Raw genomic sequence first — 19697 nt, 5'->3', positions numbered from 1 at the left:
TCAAATTCAAGTTTTTGTTTTTTTAAACAAGGTTTCCATTTATTCAAATTCAGTCACATTTAGAACCACATATCCAGCAACATATACTTGAGAGCAAATTTGAGTAAAAAAAAAAAAGTTTGTTCTTGTTGAACAAGAATGACTGAATTTAAACTAAAAAAACCAAACGAACTTCAAAACCCCATAAAACGGAACTTTCCTGAAATGACATAATTATGGAAGACATTTTTTATGTTTTGGATGCATAAAAAAAGGGTTTTACGATATTGTTCATATCAATATCGTAACAAACACAAGGAAAAGCCTGCATGTTCTAAAATAAGAAGACATTTTACAAATTTTAGCGCCAGCAATTTTGTGGCTCTTAAAAGCGCCTACGACTTTTGAGTCCCAGCTAAAGTGTGCGGAATCTCCCTTTTTCCAGCGTGTGTTGCCTCGTTCTGCCACTAGATGTCACTGCCCCCTCTCAGTACCGACATGCGGCGGCATGCAGCAGCAGCAGCCGCCCGGTCACGGGGACTCCTGACAGGGACTCCTGCCGCTCCCCCCTCTGTATATTTCCGCCTATCCGGTGTTTCCAGGATTCATTCATCTCTGCCAGAGCTGCGGCTCGGTCTGCTCTGACAGCGTCCTACCATCCATCCACTCGTCTCTCCACCGATCTGTCTCCATCCCTCCTTCTAATCCAGCTGCGTGTCGGATCTCCATCTCAGAAGGTCAAACGTCCCTTTCATCCACGGAGCCAACTTTTCCTCTTCGTTCCTCCCCTCCTGATCTACATTTTATCCCCTCCAGATCGGCGGGGATTATTTCTCCAGTCCGGTGAGTCTGTTATTTCTTGAAGGTGGATAATGGAGGTGTGTCATAGGTGGCAGCGTCGCATTATTAAGGTGTGGAACAGAGCGGACCTGAGGAGGTTTAACGTTTTACCCGGAGGGCAACCTTAAAGGAAGGTCATGGCATGTTCTCTGTGAGATCAAAAGATGGTCTCAAAGCGAAACAGACTAAAGCCTGTTTCTATGGCAAAGCTGAACATTTAATGATAAAATACGGGAAATAATCTCGCCAAAATAAAACTGACAGATAAAATAAACGGGATCGAGAGCAGAGAAAGAAACTATTTAGTATAATTCGGGTATGCAAACTCTAAATTGTGCAGTAAATCACATTTTCAAGCAAAAAGGTTTGAGTATGTTTATTAGTTTCTAACTGAAGGTGTTTGGTTGCACTGGATTTTATTGCAGAAAATCAAAGTATCAGGGAGTCGGTATTCAATTTTTTAAAAAATATTTTTCTTATGGACTATAGTACCGGTTACTGAAATCAGACTAGTCCACAAATATATTAGTACATCCTGCATCCACTTCAGATCCAGGATGTACTAATTGACATTCAAGAGCGACCCTAGTGTTACATAACAGGCCAGACCTCAATGGGATTAAGAATCGGCCACTGCGCAGGTGTCTGCCAAACTCTGACGAGTCCTGAGAAAGGATCTTGGTTCGGTCTCAGGAAAGAGACAGACCGATTTGGACCGGGTTCAGTCGTTTGAGCTTGTGACTCATGTCAGCCAAAAAAAAAAAGATAAATAAACGGAAGGGATGACAATGGGAACTTTAGTTCCTCTACCTGGTATTTGAAAAAACTATGTGCTGAAAGTGTATAAATCATAATTATTACAATGTAACGCCTGGAACAAGGAACTGTAGCCTCACTAAGTTACATTTCCATTACAAATGAGTAAATTCTTTTTTCTTTTTTTTCCCCATTAAACAGGAAATGCTTTTAAAATCACATGTGAGTTAGTTTGTTTACGCAAAAAAGTCATTAAAAATCTTGGCAGCAACAGGTGTAAACATGAGATCTATATTTCATTCAGCCTGTTGAGACGTCTGCGTCTTATTGTTACTGTGCTAACTGCGGTGCGAAAAAATGTTTCCATTGCAGTTTTGCGAAATGCCCCAATTTGATGCGAGTGAAAAACCAAACCTTTTTATTGAAAAACCTCAATTCTACCCATAATTAGCGTACATTTCCATTAAGTACATTTATTTTTGTACGTCCAATTTGCACCATTTTATGGCCAATGAAAATGCAGCTAATAACTTAATTGCCACTCAGAAACAAGGTAACTTTCTCAAAGTGCACAACTACAAAGCAAGTTCAAAAGGCAGAAAGTCAGGAGGAATCTGTAAGCAGTAGTTTGGAGACCAAATAAACTGGCACCCCACCCAGGAGTATAAAAAGCCCAATGGAGAACCAAGGCTGTAATTGAGCTCTGTGAAACCTCCCAGATTTCTTCTGCTGTTTTGAGACCTACACCAACGCCAACTTAGAATAAACCCCAACTAATCTGATCAGTAGCTTTCAAGCGCTCATTGTGTAGAATATTACACTGTTTACATAAGAAGCTTGTTTTAGCCTGTTATTTAGACAAGCTACTTGCTAATATAGCAAGCTAATTGTTGGCTATTTTACAAAGATGCAGCTTGAAACTTGGCAGATGTACTTTTAAAACACTGTTCTCAAGCCATTCAAGTCTTTAGGCTCAATCCAAGCTGAAATTATTATTATTATTTTTATTTTTCATTTTGCTCTTAAATCACAGAAGAAGCATTTTGGCAGTTTTTAAACATTGCTTTCTGAAACAGGTGTACAGTATCGTACTGGTACATAAGTACATTGACGCCGGTTTTAGACTTTCAGCAAAAACAGGGACTGGTTCAGATTGGGTTCAGCTGTTCGGTTCGGTTCTGTTTTAACCTACAGTAAGTAGTAGGTCAGTTCTTCCTTTGAGAAGGCCACAAAGCTACACATTTCACAGAAGAAAACTTAGTTTAACCTTTCTAAGACGTAGGAAGCCCTTCTCCACTCACTCTCCTCCTGCTGCACTGCGCTTCCCTGTGTGTATTTTGGTGACAGGCGTGTGGTTTGCCGTCTTTCTATAGTCGGTGGTGCAGGAGATCTCCTCCCATGGTTTGGAGCTCTACGGTCTGTAATCTCTGAAAGCCACAGCACCACCACCCAGATTCATTTCTCAAAGTAAAACGGAGACAAAACACAGCTGGGAACTCAGACGTGGGGGGGGCTATTTGTCAGTTTAGATGTGGAGCAAACTTGCACATCCTGGATAAAACTTTTATTATTATTTTTTTTAATACATATATTTTTCTGAAGTCGACATTTTTCTCTCCAAAGTTTTTGGCAATATTTTTAGTCAAAGCCATGATGACTATACTGATTATTAAGATGATTTTATAACACAAAATATGACAAGTTGAAATGCAGTAGAATAAATGTATATATTTTTAAATAACTCAGAGGTTGTATTTGATTTTTTTTTTTATTATTATCAAATCTCTACATTTGTAGGCTGCCCAAGCTTGCCTTAAAATACTTTTATTCTTCACAGTTTTCTTAATTTCTTTGCTTTGAATGTAATTTAAAAAAAAAAAATTTTTTTAATAAAACACAACAAATCTTATCATATTACTGCACCAAGAACCACTGAATAAGCGCAACGAAAACCTCTGAAAAAGACCCAGAGCGCAACTTTGGTATTCACAAAATGTAAGCAAAAATGGAGAGCTGTCAGATTTCTCTTTCCTGTTCAGCAAAAGACCACGGTCCACTGAACCTGCCACCGAACCGCGCCGGAGTTCCCTTCAACTGGGCCGATACCTGTAGCTGGACCACGTCAGAAACCCGTTGTGCATTCACACGTCCCCAAACGAACCGGACTTTCTAGGCTAGCGTTCAGGTGAGCTTTTACCGAACGCAGGATCTGAGAAAATGAACTCGTGTCTATGTGGAATGGACCAAAGAGAGGCCAACAGAAAGATCACTGGTGTTCATAACTAGCGATTGTCTCCGACATATTAGATATGAACCTCTGGACCTGGACCTTACTGAGACAGATCGAGTTGATCAGTTTGATGACTTCTGTTTGTCCACTCACTTCTTGACAACAGACATAGTTTCTCATTTGGAGTTTCCTGATCATGGGACTAGGTTTTCAACGTCACAATCTTGGAAGCACCTTATCTTGCCTCTGGCTCTTCGTCATCATCATAAAAAAACAACAACATAAACGTGTACTTGGATTTGCTCTTTGCGGACACTTTGATCCCACTCTGTATGGAGGAGTAAGCCCTCTTCTTGGACGAGACAGAAATCTGAACATCGATCAGATAGCGTTTGGAAGGAATGGAACGGCAAAACTGTTCTTCTCCTGACAAATGCTTCCTCAGATGTTCCAAAGAACCAGAATCAATTTGGAGGTTCGTTTTGCAGAATTCCATTCTGTTCTTGCTCTTTCTTTAGATGCCCTCACTCCCCCGTACTGCCGACATGGGGCATGCTCTGCACCGGTGGCAACAGGACTCTTTAAGAGACGCTCTTAAACATACCGGACCCTATTTATCAGACTTGGATAAATCAAATTTAGCATGTCTCCTGTCACAAAAAACAGAGCCATCGTTCACATTATTTGGACGTATTCTGCAAAGCACGTTTGAATTTTCGCCGTCACTGGAGACCTTTGACTCCCAGAGTTTTTTTTGTTGCACTCCATGTTTATGTGTTGCGTCGCGAGGAAAAAAAAGAAAACAAGTGCATTTGCGTGCCACGTCCTGTTAGCCCGAAACCCAACACTTTTGATTCTGCCATCTCAAATGTATTCTCCTGACTCCTTGAGCACAGTGAAGTTCAACAAAGCCTGTCCTGGCGTGCCCGCCCCCGGCCTGGATGGAGCTGCGATAAAGTGGATAATGATCACCCTGTCTGACACGCAAAGGGTGGCAAACAAAAACACCACTGTTTCCCCCCAAAAAATGCTGCAGCAAGGACATGGTTATTGTTTTGACTCTACCTGAGTTCACAACAACATCTCATTTTTCTTCACCCTCCTCCCCCTTTTAGTTTTTTTTTTTTGTTGTAAAATTTTTGTTCTCTTTAGCAGAACCTGGACTCGACAGCTAAAATAGGGAAATCCTGGTGTGACGTCAGCGTCGGTCTCTCCTCCAACGGAGTAGGTGGAGGCCATAAACGGAAAACGGTGAGGAAGAAGTGATGGAGTAGGGGATGACGCCGCTTGTGCAGCTCCTCTTCTTTTCCTCAGAGGTGATTCCCTGCTGCAGCGTGGGAGAGTCCCTGCACTTCGTCTGGTTCACTGCGGCCGGGTGCAGGAGAGCCAAAGCAGGAACCGGAGATAAGAGCGAAAAGATCATTGGTTCTGTTTAAAAGTCATTAGAGAGCTTTAATGTGGAAAACTGACCATTTGATGCAAAAGCTCTAGAACCGTGTGTGGACAGGAACACGTTCTCGCTACACTGTTCGCGTTTGAGACGTTGCACATCCTGCTGAGGTTTGCAGTGAAACAGGATGTCAGAACCAAATATTAGCGTTGTTATGGTTACATTGTTACTTTGCCATCATCAACCCAGTAGAGGAAGAGAGATCCTTGCTGGCATGTGAAAAACTTAAGGCGGCATTAAATACAGTTTTCAGTTCTTAATAAGAAACGTTCACATATTGATGTCTAATCTTTTCGGTGTAAGTAATTAATCTGCACAAATACAAGAAATATTGATTTTGTCAGCAAAATGCATGTTCATGCTATGGAGACACTTCTACTTGTAGACTATTCCTTGCACAGTGACATAGCTGATTGCTAACTTAATGGTCTTTTTTTTTGTTTGTTTTAGTTCCGCTACACCAACACAGTTTTAAGCGGAAGCTGTTGCTAAAGCGCTAACTCCAATTCAAGTATCTGCCCTCGCAACACTTGAGCACCAATTTCATTTTGAAATTATAATTTGATGTATTGCCACATTGTCTTTATGTTCATGGACACCACAGTAAACGAACACGTCGGAATTTATTCAGACAAAATCCATTCAGGGGAAACTAACTGCGCTAAGCAATTTCAAGGTGAGAAAAAGCGCTAAACAAAAAACCCCCAAAAAACAAACTCTGCTATCAAAATTGTGAAATCGTATGTGAAAAAACAACAACAAAAAACAGACTTCTAGCATATTTTCTACTAATCCATATATGGAGATCAGTGGATTGCTTCATACGTCATAACCACATGCAGCTGCTTGTAGAGGCTCTGCTTATGTTTTCACATGGCTACAGATGACGGACAAATGACACACCATAACCAAGGCATATGGAGGTAGATGCACTGTGTGTGTTTGTGAAGCAGGAGAAAAAAAAACAAAAAACAAAAACTGGAAACCTGCCACTTCATAACTACAGCCGGTTTGAAGAACAGATTTCTGGCAGCGACATTCACCCAAACATATTTCAAAGGTTTTATTTTTCTGGGCAGAGATGCTGGAGTTTGACTGAAGTTTGCTCTCATTAATTTACTGCATCTCATTCGGCCAAAGTCTATAATGAGTGAAAACATGGTTTTATTTTTCCCAACAGCAATTGATGTCATGAGATTTTTGTTAGTTTGGAAATTTTCTGCCTCCTGCCATCTTTGTGTGTGTGTGGGTGTGTGTGTGTGTGCGTGTGTGTGTGCGTGTGTATGTGTGTGTTTTACTGTTGTACGCGACATGATTAGACTTTGAACTGCTCGCTCGTTGCTGCCTGGCGTTGTAATTTCATTCAGAATCAATCCATACTTCGTTATTTACGGTTTTTGAACAACAAACTGTTAACATTGTTGGCCACTTTTAATGATTTGTTTGAATTGTGTTGAAATAGACGACTTAAATAAAACTCCAGAGAAACATACATCAGTCTGATGTTGAGAAATGTTACTTTATTTAGGCCGTTTGGATTGGCTATCGCAAAAGTATTTTTGTCCCTTTTTCAGTTTGTCTGCACCAATTAGAAGCCTAAGATCTGAATCCCACAGTTTTCTCCTCAATTAGCTCTAACTGCCTAAATATTGAAATATCTGGATTTTTAAAATCATTTGTTAAAGTGATCAAAACTAATTCTTAAACACACAGCAGGTTCGCTAATTCACTTTTTGAGTTTAATAAATAGCAGATAAATGTTAGGTACATGTGGATTAAAGCCTAAATAAGGATTCTCTGTTGAATTCACAGCACGTCTTCCCTCTGGTATGTCTTTCCTTTATGTTGTCATGTTGAAAAGCATGCTTGGTGGATCTAAACGTGACAAAGCAAATGGAGTTTGCAAATGGAACGTCGAGTCCTTGAAGTGTGTGTCGTTTTTTTTTTTTTTTTTTTTTTTTTTTTTTATGTACTTCCGATCCGAATAGCACATGTATACTGGGATCAAGGCTGTGGAGCTCAGTGCTAACCAGTCCATTCTGTCCATTATTTTTCTTTTAGAATCAATAATCAAGTAACTGAATGAAACATCATGGCTCTATAAGTGCCCTCGAGTGGTTAGATACATATTTGCTGAAATATTCAGAAAGTAGGGCAAGTCGTCGTTTTTTTATTTTATTTTATTTTTTAGGAAATGTGGAATAGTTAAAGATTTGAAGACATTTGCAGCATGTATAAGATATCATTCTGTCAGTGGTGCTGTGGTTGATGCTCAAAGCTGGAAGTGGATCCCCCCAAAAAAAAAACAGATGGTGCTCCGGGCCCCGAGTAGCCGTGGAGCGGCCCTGTTCCCGGGGTTTACACAGCAACGTCAGAGACCCCACCAGGCCTGGAAAACAGCAGGGACACTCTTGGTTTGTGGCTTTCATGTCAGCGCTGTGTGTACGTAGCACTGACCAATGTGACTCCTGGAATGGGATTCCAAGGAACACGCAGAGGGTCGGCTTGTTTTGAAATGTTTTAACAGAGCATTGTTCTGCCCTGATTTTATGCATTTGAAACGTTCATCTAATTATTGATGGAGTCTGAAACATTTTGAGATGTAGTCTTCAACAAAACATAAAATGGGCGAAACATCAAGTGAGAATTTTATAACATGATCTGTGTCTTTGAATTATGTTCCATTTGCTCGTGTCATTTCTGAATTAGACCACATTGTAAAGGTCGCTTTAATCTGCAACTATTGAACCATTCTAGGTTTTATTGGGCCTCTATTAGCAGAGGGACTGGGTTTGGTTGTTTGATCAGAGGACTGCCAACTGCATGTGCTCTAATCTGTACCAGCAACACCTGAACTTGTCGTATTATCTGGGCGAAGTGACTTATCTGGAAGGCTCGTTAGTTTTCCTCTGGAGTATGGATTTTTAATCAGACTGCCATCAGTGTTTGTTTTCTTGTAAAAAAAAAAAAAAAACTGGAGGAGAAAACAGGAGAAAAAAACCCGACTGGTTTGAGGAAAGATGTTCTGATTTAATCATCTGTGGAGAAATCTTCACAGCAGCTTGTTTTCTCATCAAACAGACTGGTGCTTAGTTGTTTAAACAGGCCAGTCTTGTGTTTTCCTTCTCAAAAGGCAATTTAAACACCATCAGCGTTTCTTCATATCATGAGGCTTGTGGCTTCCACCTCAGATCGTGGAGGAAAGACGGCGTTTCTCTGTGAAGCTCAACTTCAAACTTGAAATGTGTTAAAGTGTCATCCAATAACAAGGGAGGAAGTTTGTTAAAAAGAAAATGGTTGAGTAAACAGTTCCTCCAGTCTTTAGTTATCGCACTGTTCCGTAAATTCATGTAGATTTCCCAAGAGAATAATCAAAAACGTTGGCTTTAAGTCACGCTGCCTCCCACCTGCAGGTGGCAGTATTTTTTATTTCTTCTATTTAGCTGCTTAAATTCTTTCAAGAACATAAATTTGTTCCTCCAAACTTTTAATCATCTTTTCCCCAAATTCCCTTGCAAATATTTCTATAGTAACGCCACAAAACTAGGCATTTGGAAGACAAAAAACAATTGTAAAATCCTGCAGGGGCTGAATAAAGTTACAAAATGCTTGTTACTTAGAGAGTAAAGGAGCGTTTGATCAAACACACAGATAACTGACCATAAGTGGGGAAGGATGGGAGGAAAAACGAGAGAGAAACAAAGAAATTATATTTTTTGCCAGAACAACATAAACAATGTGTCCAGTTTTGCTTTATGCTGGTTTAAAACAGAAGAATGACCTTAAAGTCTCTGTTTGACACAGAGTCATCATGTGTGAGCACTGTAATCTTTTTTTTTTTTTTTTTTTTTTACCTAAACGACTAAAGGTGATTTCACCCTAATTTTTGCCAAACTTCAGCATAAAAAGCAACAATCATCTCTTAGCTGGAAACACAAAGGACAATTGGCCAATCAAATCTGTCTCCTAGAAACCGTTTTCTCCAAACGCTGCTGTACTCGGCCTGACTCATCAAGGAATTGGTCAGTCGTTGAAAAGCGAACAAAGCGCTCACTCACTTCACTCTTACAGCGTCACTATGCGGTCAAGAAACTAAAACTTAAGAACCAGAATTATTTCTGAGGCGTTTAAACGTGACGGGGGGAAAAAGTCAAAAGTGCGTTTGATCTGTTGGTTCTGTAATGGAGTCGTTCAAGCTGTCATTCTTCTCATCAACTTGTCTCCCCAGCTGCCGTTTCCTCCTGGCCGGATCAGAGGATGGTCGGCTGAAGTCGGAGCTCACTGATCGGCCGGCTGAGCGTTGCTGCTCGCAGCTGCTGTCATGGCCAAAAGCCCCGAGGTGAAGCTGGCTGTGTTCGGCAAGGCGGGGGTGGGCAAGTCAGGTAAACCGGCATAATTTTGTTTGCAGAATCTTCATAGTTCATTTTAGTTGTTTCTGTTGTTTGTTCTAGCTTGTCTTTCCAGAAAGGCAAATATGGCTGTTTGGAAACATCTCCGACACTGGACCATTGGAATGCCAGTGAATCTGATCAGATTATACGTTTTTGTATAAAAATATTAGGCAAAAGCCATCATAGAGTATTCTAACTCTGGAGTGTTTGTACTCTCCGTACACAGGACTTTAAATGCAACATGTTTGGAACTTCAAATTGGAGGCACATGCTGACATCTGTTCCTCTCCAAAGATCGCCTACATAAATAAATAAATAAATAAATAAAAGTTGTATTCCACTCAACAGTTTGAGGGCTGATGGTTGCTTGTTAACTCATTATATATTTTCATCTGCCTCGTTTTAATTATCAGTGTTGTTGTGCCTTTTCCATCAGCACATACCCCGTCCGTTTACATAGTCATTATTACAGTAGGTGGTTGTTTACCATGCCTTCACTCCCACAGCTCATTTTCAGCCGCGTTCCTCCACAAGCCGAAGGAGCGCAGCCTCCGCTGGCGCTCCGTGCGTTTTCTCGGCCGTAACGCGGTCCGCATGTTTTCCTGGCAGCCGAAGAGACAGATTGCTCCTGCGTGGAAATCAGATGACAAAAAACATGCTTCTGGATTCCTTCCACCCCGAAGGAGGCCATTAAAATGTCAGAGGAGGTCAACTCCAGCGCAGTCCTCAAAAGCGTAATTACAGAGCGAGAGAGGCTGTAAAACATGGCCATCGTAGCCAACGCTGTCAAACGTCGAGTTCTTCCAAGATTTTTGAGATGGCGCTTTTCTCTGCAATCAAAGCCTGATTGAGTCGAGTTCCTTCCCCAGAAAACCTGTCAGTTATCCTAACAACCTGCGTCTGCCTCAATCCATCATCGCAGACAGACAGGAGACAGTGAAAACAGGGAGGTGATGGTCCAGCTTTGCCCCTTGCTGTAGTAAACAGCCCACATTCCTTCAAAAAGAACGCCCAGTGGACGTTATTGAATTTGAAGGGCTGGTAAATCATTCTTAACGCAGATCTAATTTCATAACTCAAACATCACAGAAAGAAGGAGAAGAAAACACGACTGTCTGTTTTTGTTGGCTGATGTATCCCCTTCTTTCCTTCACCGGCCATCATCGCAGAGGGATTTCCTGCTACTGTTTAAGCTAATGTTATGAAACAAACACCAACGCTGCACGGTACTTGATGTTCTGTTAAATAAAACTATTATTTGCAGAACATGCAGCTCTGATGTTACCTAACTATTCCCTTAGTCTCCCTTTCCTCTATTTCACATGGAAAAGTGGAACCCAGCAGTTTGGAAAGTGACCGTTTCTGAAGTGATCTCTCCTCCAAACATAGACCTTTAATGGAAGCCTACAGATGCTAATGAATTTGTTTTGTCCTCAGTCTGGAAACATGTGGATCTGGGCAGTAAATGACTCTCCCGCTTCGTGAACAGTGTAGCAGGGAGGAAAACCAAAGCTGATTTTACATGTTGTTTTGCGTCTGTGTTGGAGGGAGAGCGCCGATCTCTAGATTTACATTTGCTGCTGTGGGTCACGGATTCCACTGAAGACGCTTTTAGCGCCTCAGAGAACTCGACACTAAAGGTAATTGCAACACTTTTGGACGTTTAACTGCCTGTGGGAAAAACGTTAAACAGCCCTCATTATTGAGCCTTTTGTCACTGCAGTGACCTCAGACAGCACTACCATGGGTTCTTTTTTTCACTTCTTGGAGATCATCTCTAATCATCGGCTTCATACCCGCGGGGTGTTTGGGTCTTGCTGGGGGCTTTCCAGGCCTGCTGGGTCTGCTCTGACCTGGACTCCTGCGTTGCTGCTCTGCACTAATAGAGCAGAGTGTATTATCCCCAGTGTGGCTTCTGTTGGCACTTTACTGATTCTCACTTTATTGACTCAGCAGTGGAAAGTGAGCAGAGGAAATAAGAAACATTTAACCAATTAGGATTCTCCATCTTTGGCAGCACTGAGTGCTGTGAAATTGTATTTTTTGCCCCCCTCACAGATTCCTCCTGCCTTTGCTTGTTTTTTCAATTAAACATCTTGCATTTTTAAACAGTTTTTATTATCATACAGCAAAGTTATTAAAAAGTTGGGAGTTGGGGGGGGTTTAAGGAGGGAAAAGCTGTAAATACCAACTTATCCCAAGTGAGAATGTAATTACCTCTCAAGCGAAGACATTAACTGACAAACAACGTGTTTCCATCCATCAATCTGTTTGGAGGCAAATGCTTTCTGTGATCTAAAATTGTCCTAAGCAGCATTTTACAGAACGCTCTGGAGGTTCTTTAAAAGCAAAAATGAAAAAAAATTCTCTTACACGTTCTACCTCCACTCATTCCTTCAGCGATAAAGAACAGAGCAATGCGGCAACAGAAAGGAGAGCAACAGCAATGGACCGAGCCAGCCTGCGTCTGCCGGTGAAACACCAGTGTTTGCTTCCTCTGGTGTTAGGAGTGAACTGTGACTCAGCTGGACGTACAATGTAAACAGTAATTCAGAGGCCAGACAAGAGAAACAAAGCAGCAAAAACAAGTGGTGACACACAACTATTGGGATATTTTCATCAGCATTTTTATGTTCAAATTTGTTCAAATGATATCAGGTTGTGGTACTTGACTTACATTGAAACAGAAGATGGTGTTTGAGTTGTTACACAGCAGATCTGAAACTGAGAGAGTCCACAGCCAAACCAATCCTCTCAGATCACCGTTTAAGGAATCTGGCAGCTTCTACTGTCCAGTAGACGGAGAGACGTCCCACCGGTGGTCCTCGGTGGGACTCCTCCTGCGGCATCATCAAGAAATGAAAACTTTTACAGTCAGATTTTTAGCGTGAACTCCTGGGAATTCAGCCAGTTTTTGAGGTCCATGTTGGAGTCGGCGTTGGCAACGTTACATTTTGTCTCCGGGATCCGGCGTTCTAACGGTAGCGTTGGGGTGTCGTCCGTAACGGCGAGGTTTCAGTTCAGCGTCGAAGGCATTTAATTCCTTCAGTACTTTCTTACTTCGTTCCTCTCCATCCTCCCCCACTTTCCTTTCTCCTGCTTGCTGATCTGCAGCCTCCCTTTCTCCTCAGGAAGGAACACAGTGTCTTCAACGTTCATGTTTCCTGTTTAAACTTTTCTGAGGCCGCGTGCCCGGCCCAGACCTCCTGCATCTTTCTGTTCGCCTGGCACTCACACACACACAGACACACACACACAGAGTTGGCTAAAACTGGGTTCTACCAGATATAGGATGTTCACCCTGAACTAACGAGGGTTTCTTGCCTGACTCAGTCCAAAGCCCACCTTATCAAGCGGTCTTCCCCTGACACGTTCTGTAAAGTGTGGGCCTGTTAATGGAAGATATTGCGTCACAAGCAGGCGGCCGGGTGGTTGTGCTGCTTTCACCTTCTGAACTCTTATTAGAATCTACTTCTGTACCAGCTCAGCTTCACTTTATTTATACTTTATTGTCCGTTTTTCATTCATGCCGTCTGAAGGCTGCCTGTTCCTGGCCGGTGTGTGAGTCATCAGTTATTTTCTGTTCACCTTCTAAAAGCCTAATAATAGGAACATCGTCAGAGCTTTTGAAATTTCAGAATAGTACTCTCAGGTATGATGTGTTTCGGACATAAAAAGGCTTTGAGGAACCTGACCAAACTTTCTGAGCAACCCGTTTACCCTGCTCACCTGTGGTGGTGCTGCATTTAGAACCACCGAGGGAAACTGTTTTGGTCCACATCAGAGTTCGAGTCTAGAGAGATTTGCAGGAAAGAGAATGTTTAATAAATAATAAACAAGGAAAACTTACAGACTTACGGGAAGACTCAGATTTGGGGCTATGAATGGGAAAATGACAGAAGAGCAAAAATAGATGGGCGAACCAGTGAGGACTAATACAACCTGGAGGTTCTTAAATACTGAGTTAGAGGTGGAAGTGACCAGAAGAGCTAATCTCAGGTGAGTAGATGCAGCTAGGGAAGGGAGCAGGTGGAGGTGAATGGGGGGGGGGAGGGTGAGAAGCAGAATGGCAGGCTGAGGGTGAGAGGGTGAGGTGAACAGGGGGAAGAAACCTGAACCTCCTACAAAAACCTCAAACATTAAAAATCAGGAAACAAAAAAATTTAAAAATGATCAGAACGGAACATAAACAAAAGTAAAAGTCCAAACACTTTTGGCTCATAACTGATTCTTCTAGCTCCTGCCTCTTCTATTTCCTTTATAACTGTACAGGTTTTGTTACCTTGTCTTTCAACTGCATTTTTTTTGTTGTTGTTTTTTTACTTTGGGTCTTATTATTTTCGCTTACTTTACTTTCATTTGTAACTTTTGCTGATGAAACACTTCGACCATAGAAAGGATTCTTCTACTGTATTCAGCAGGGGGCTCTGTTCAGTTTGCTCCACTGGACATGGTCTGGAAAGGTTTCACAGTGGTCTGCAGTCGGAAACGACGCCACCTTTTCTCATATCAGCTCCTTTGTCTCTGAGCTGCTGGTTGTCCAGAGGATGCCACCTCCGTCTGTAATCGGAGAAAAGATCGCTCGCTAAGGTGTGGTTTCAGCATTTCAGCCCTGACCTAACCCCGCCTTTATGAGTGGCTCTGTGGTGCTTTTGTCGGAGGCCAAATTAAAGGGATGAAAAAGTTGTTTGGATCCTCACGCCCTTCCTGCTGAAACCCCAAGAGCGACAGCTTTTGTCCTTTTGCGTATACCAGAGGCGGGATCCAAAAAGCCTCCGCTGTGTTCTGCTTTAGAAAGCCGCGGCGCCCCGAGGAGAATTAGTCCTACCCCAGCTCGTCTGTGTGAGCTTATGAGCTCACCCAAACTAAACCTGGGGGAGGAGGGGCAGTTTATCTGACCTTTACTGTCATTCAAAATGAACTCGATATGAACCGTTGTGTTTACACAAAGGCATTTCAGCCTTCAAAGTGCGTCCAGACAAAAGCTCTTAAAAGGTGAGGTATTGTGTTTGTCGGCTCTTTGTTACCATTGATGGGATATCTCAATCTCCTCAAAGCACTAAAAAAAAAAAAAAAAAAGTACTTCACTTAGTATGTAGAATCTTTCTGGTTTCTGGTATATCTGACGTTTCAGCTGCTATAGAAAATTTAAAAAAAGACTTTGAAAATATATTCTGCGTCAACAGAATGTATGTTTTGACCCACTTTTCAAAGAGAAAAAAATAGCTTGGAGGTAAAAAAAAACAAAAAAAACAACAACAAACAAAATCATCCAGTCCACCTTACTGTTATCGATGCACAATTATCATATGACTGTTCAAACTGGTAAATTAGATTTGAGAAAGAAGCCACCAAAACTTGTTTTCAGCTGCTTCACTAAATCATGTTCATGATGAACTATCTATAATAATATCATGAAGTTGGGAAATAAACAAACAAACCTGGTCCTCAATGAGCATTTGCACTGATCCTGCTCCCCCATCGTTAGAAGAAATTGTGTCTCCAGCCCACTAACGAGTTTAGAGGCAGGGAGAGGAAAGTGATGACTCAACGCTCTGATGATCAGCCAGCTGTAATTGGAACTGGAGGCCGGCGGAGATGAGGAGATTTGTTCAGTTACTGGCTCGGTGTTTTGGAAGTTATGCATCTTACTTTAATTTGCTGCATTGTTATCTCTTTATTGTCATCTGGATGTTAGGGGGAAATCAAATTGAAATGGGTACAATATCACTGAAGATAACAAAGCAACTTTGTAAGTGTCAATTAACACCCCCATTCTTATGTATGCTTGTTAAATATACAGTGATTCCTAAGTTTAACTATGCATATTTATTTGTCTCTTTACTTGCTCAGTAAAAGCACAGCAGAACAACATTAAAGTCAATACAGCACAATGATGAACACTAACAAATTTAAATATATCTTCTATTTACAAACATATATGGTTAAACTGAACATCCCCACCAGGTTTAGAGTGGAGGTCATCTTTGAATTTTGATCGGTTTCTCCAGACCGGAACTTTTATTAACATTCTGGAGTTTTGAAGGGAATCCGGAAATTAGACTTGAAGTTAACGAACAAAGACCAGTATCCTAAATACCAGAGGAAACATACAAGCTGCCCAGCAATAAGAACGTCTCAACCTGCTGCAAAGCAAAAACAATGTTTTTTGGGTTGTTGTTTGTTTGTTTTCCAACAAATACAGTGAGTCCGTGGTATATCTCTGTTTTCCCTAACCAGAGTCACCCTTGGAAAAACTAAAATCTGCAAATACTCCACAGCCCCTCTAAAATCGCTGGAAAAATCCTATTAATAGCTCAAATACCAAATATACCCTAATATACATTGATACGCACAGTGGAAACACCTGAAGCTAACATCTACAGTCTTCCTTATCTCCGACCTTATTGGCTGTTGGAGAACAGCCAATAACATCCAAGGGAAATAAATGGCATTCCTGGATTGGCTGGTTTGTAAATATCAGCAGATAGCATGTCGGTCAGCGTTGCACCTACATAGTTTAACCTCCCAAAGTTAAACTATGCCAATTGAACATTGAACATTTGACATACGTGATAGAATCCCAAACAGGCGATTTGATGTTTACGTTCCACAGAAACATCCACAAATACTGAAATATTATCCTAAAATATTGGTTCTGTGTGGATACAAGGAAAAAATCTTTAGAGCATTCACCTAATGCCACTTCCATTTGGACTATTCCAAGAAAAGCCAACATTGATATTAGCATATAGAACTTCAGTCTTAACATATCAACAGCTGTTGCACAGAATCAACCTACCGATGTTTGCAAATATTGTACTTGCACAGTCATGGTTCAGATTTCGTCTGCTTCCCTTTTGTCCATTTGGTTTCTAACTAAGCAGAATGTTCTGCAGATAAGAATGGCATTATTGAAAGAAAGCGCCTAATAGCGTTGCTGACTGTTTGTGTTCTGAGAGATGTTGTTTTCCTTCGTCACGTATCTGATTGCTGGCCATAAATCCTCCTGATCCCCAGCTGACACAGAGTGAACTATTTGTCCTCGTCTGGCCCAGACAGCACCACCATTAATCGTGGGAGATGACATGTTTACTGTTGCCCTGTGTGTTATTGTTACACGGCTCACATCGGACTTCCCACATCCGTTGTTCGAGAGTAGGGTTCCTTAGAGGGAAAACGGGGCTGAAAGCACGCTGATTGGTGAGCCACGATCTGATGTGGAATGGTAATGAAAGATGTATGGCTTGATTTGTATCTATGTCTGGAAGTAAAAATAGGTTGGATTTTTTTTCCACCCTTGCTCCACAGACCCCCAAATAACCCCAACGGCAGATATACATACTTCTCCTTATCAAGAGAAGGGCCTTATGTCTATTAGTCAGGTCTCTTTACTTTCTCAGTAAAAGCACAGCAGAACATTAAAGTCAATACAGAACAATGATGAACACTAACAAATTTAAATATATCTTCTATTTACAAACATATATGGTTAAACTGAACATCCCCACCTGGTTTAGAGTGGAGGTCATCTTTGAATTTTGATCGGTTTCTCCAGACCGGAACTTTTATTAACATTCTGGAGTTTTGAAGGGAATCCGGAAATCAGACTTGAAGTTAACGAACAAAGACCAGTATCCTAAATACCAGAGGAAACATACAAGCTGCCCAGCAATAAGAACGTCTCAATCTGCTGCAAAGCAAAAACAATGTTTTTGGGTTGTTGGTTTTTGTTTTTTTGTTTTTTTCCAACAAATACAGTGAGTCCGTGGTATATCTCTGTTTTCCCTAACCAGAGTCACCCTTGGAAAAACTAAAATCTGCAAATACTCCACAGCCCCTCTAAAATCGCTGGAAAAATCCTATTAATAGCTCAAATACCAAATATACCCTAATATACATTGATACGCACAGTGGAAACACCTGAAGCTAACATCTACAGTCTTCCTTATCTCCGACCTTATTGGCTGTTGGAGAACAGCCAATAACATCCAAGGAAAATAAATGGCATTCCTATCTATGTTTGGAAGTAAAAATAGGTTGGATTTTTTTTCCACCCTTGCTCCACAGACCCCCACCTACCCCAACGGCAGATATACATACTTCTCCTTATCAAGAGAAGGGCCTTATGTCTATTAGTCAGGTCTAGCGGGGCTCCATGCTTGTGGTTTGGGATTGAGATGTTCCCCTGGGAGGGAGTGGTGGTGACAGGAATTCTGGGAAAGGTCTGGGATTGGGAATCAGGGCCTGACCCACTGATCAGGAAGTGGCGATGTTGTTGCTTTTGTGATTAAACTATCCAGGCAATCAACAGTTCATTTGAGTCTGTTTAACCTTCAAAAGGTTCAGTCTGCTCTTTCCTTCAAAACCGAAGCACAACAAGCTTCTGGTGCTGCCGTGTTTCTGATCTCTTTTCACATTGCAGTGCCTGCTCCAGTTTTTCCTCTTCCTGCTAATAAATTCACACATCACGCTCATCCTGAGCTGCAGTCTGCAAACTTACACCTCATGATATCCTGAGTGGGTAATTGTCCTTGAAGCTGTCACCATGACTATAAGCTCTCATAATGTTTCCTTTAGCAGCTGATTGGATTTTCTGAAAAGCCTTAAATCAATAACTAGAGCAAGAGAAAATGCGATCTGTAATCCGGCTGTCAATGCCTCTGATGAGAGCGGATATTGATTGGAGGAGGCGGCTCGATACATTGATTCTCATCTCACGGTGTACTGACCCAGTGATTAGTCTGGTCCTGTCTCTCTGTTTGACAGAGGTGGTACAAAAAATGAGGAGTTTTGGTTTGTTCATGCACATCCACTTTCTACCATTTTGTCAAAAATGTGTCATGACTTATATTATCTCTTCTGGTAAAGTCTTCTTGGCACAGTAAGATGCAGAACACTGAGCAACAATCGGTCGGGAGTTCCCCAGGGTTTTTGACGGAACGCAAAACTTTCCCAGCTTTGTGGTGGCTGTTTATTGGAGTTATAGCACTACATGTCTGAAAACAGGGAGATATAATGGCAGCACATCAAAGACCTTAAATGTGAGGGAACCACTGAGGCCTGGTCATCGAGAATTTGCTGACCTCAAACCAAGGCGCCGACCCCATCATGGTGACAGCATTGTCAGCGTTGTGTGAAGGTCCAGCAATTTGATTCAGTCTGCGACATTCTGATTGTAGAAGTGTGGGATTTGTCCTTCGATGGTCCTGAGAAGGTCATTTACAGGAACTCCAGAATGCGATTTAGCACAAAAATGTGAATAGCTTAAGTTTGTTTACTCTTTGGTCTTAATTTTTTTTAATTATTATTATTTTTTTTCATACCAAAGTAAAAAATAAAAATAAAAAATTACACACAAAACTGAAAAATAAAACGGAACTAGTATGCAAACAGATAAACAATTTTTAAATGACTGTTAATTTCAAGAACATAAAGACTGCATGGAATAAAGTGCATGTTAAAGCACCAGCTTATTATGCTTTCACTAAAGCATCATCAAAATCAAAGCAGCAGAATCTTTCCCGTATGCTTTTCTAAAATATATTATGGAACTCCATCTAAGTCAGTAGACAAAAACTGTTTAGCAATTGATTTTTTTTATTTTTTTATTTTTATAAACTTTTGCTTTATTTTAAGAGTGAAAAACCACAGTTTTGCTTCTCACAATCATTCCTTTCCTGAATCCCTCTAGCTGAATCACAGGTAATGTAAGATTCAACAAGGATCGATTTTTGTCCCCTAACGCCTGGAATCATTAACGGAAAACCGCTTTTTTTTTTTTCTACCCACATTACTTTTGTCTGTCATTAACACTTGTGTGATCGGGTGAAGAGTACCTAAAGAAATCTGGAACAGGGACGAGTCCTCATTTTGACTTGTGTTATAATTCATTTTTAAAAAGATTTTCTTTTTAAAAAGAAAATCTTCAAATTGTCTGCCCTCGGCTTCTCATTCTTTTCTGGCATTTTGCTGGTCCATCCAGTCCTGTCTGGGTCTTATCAGCACAACTCAGTGTATGACATGACCCAACATGACATTAATACAATAG

The 19697-nt window shown here is 41.1% G+C and overlaps 1 protein-coding gene across 2 annotated transcripts in view; it reads left to right on the top strand.

Moving 5' to 3' along the window:
- The window catches only part of rerg (RAS-like, estrogen-regulated, growth inhibitor), a 91194-nt gene that overhangs the window by 56960 nt on the left and 14537 nt on the right, over positions 1-19697 (top strand). The window contains exons 1-2 of one of the 2 annotated variants that reach the window (XM_044108020.1): positions 537-822; positions 9484-9637. The exons of the other annotated variant lie outside the window; for it this stretch is intronic. Coding sequence (XP_043963955.1) covers positions 9577-9637 — 61 coding nt within the window. The 5' untranslated portion in view covers positions 537-822; positions 9484-9576. Of the gene's footprint in view, positions 1-536; positions 823-9483; positions 9638-19697 lie in introns of those variants that run through there. 2 annotated transcript variants of the gene reach the window in all.

This window comes from Gambusia affinis, linkage group LG23, assembly GCF_019740435.1.
Source record: "Gambusia affinis linkage group LG23, SWU_Gaff_1.0, whole genome shotgun sequence".
NCBI lineage: Eukaryota > Metazoa > Chordata > Actinopteri > Cyprinodontiformes > Poeciliidae > Gambusia > Gambusia affinis.
Note: the sequence above shows the minus strand (reverse complement) of the source record. Positions and strands in the feature narration are given on the sequence as shown.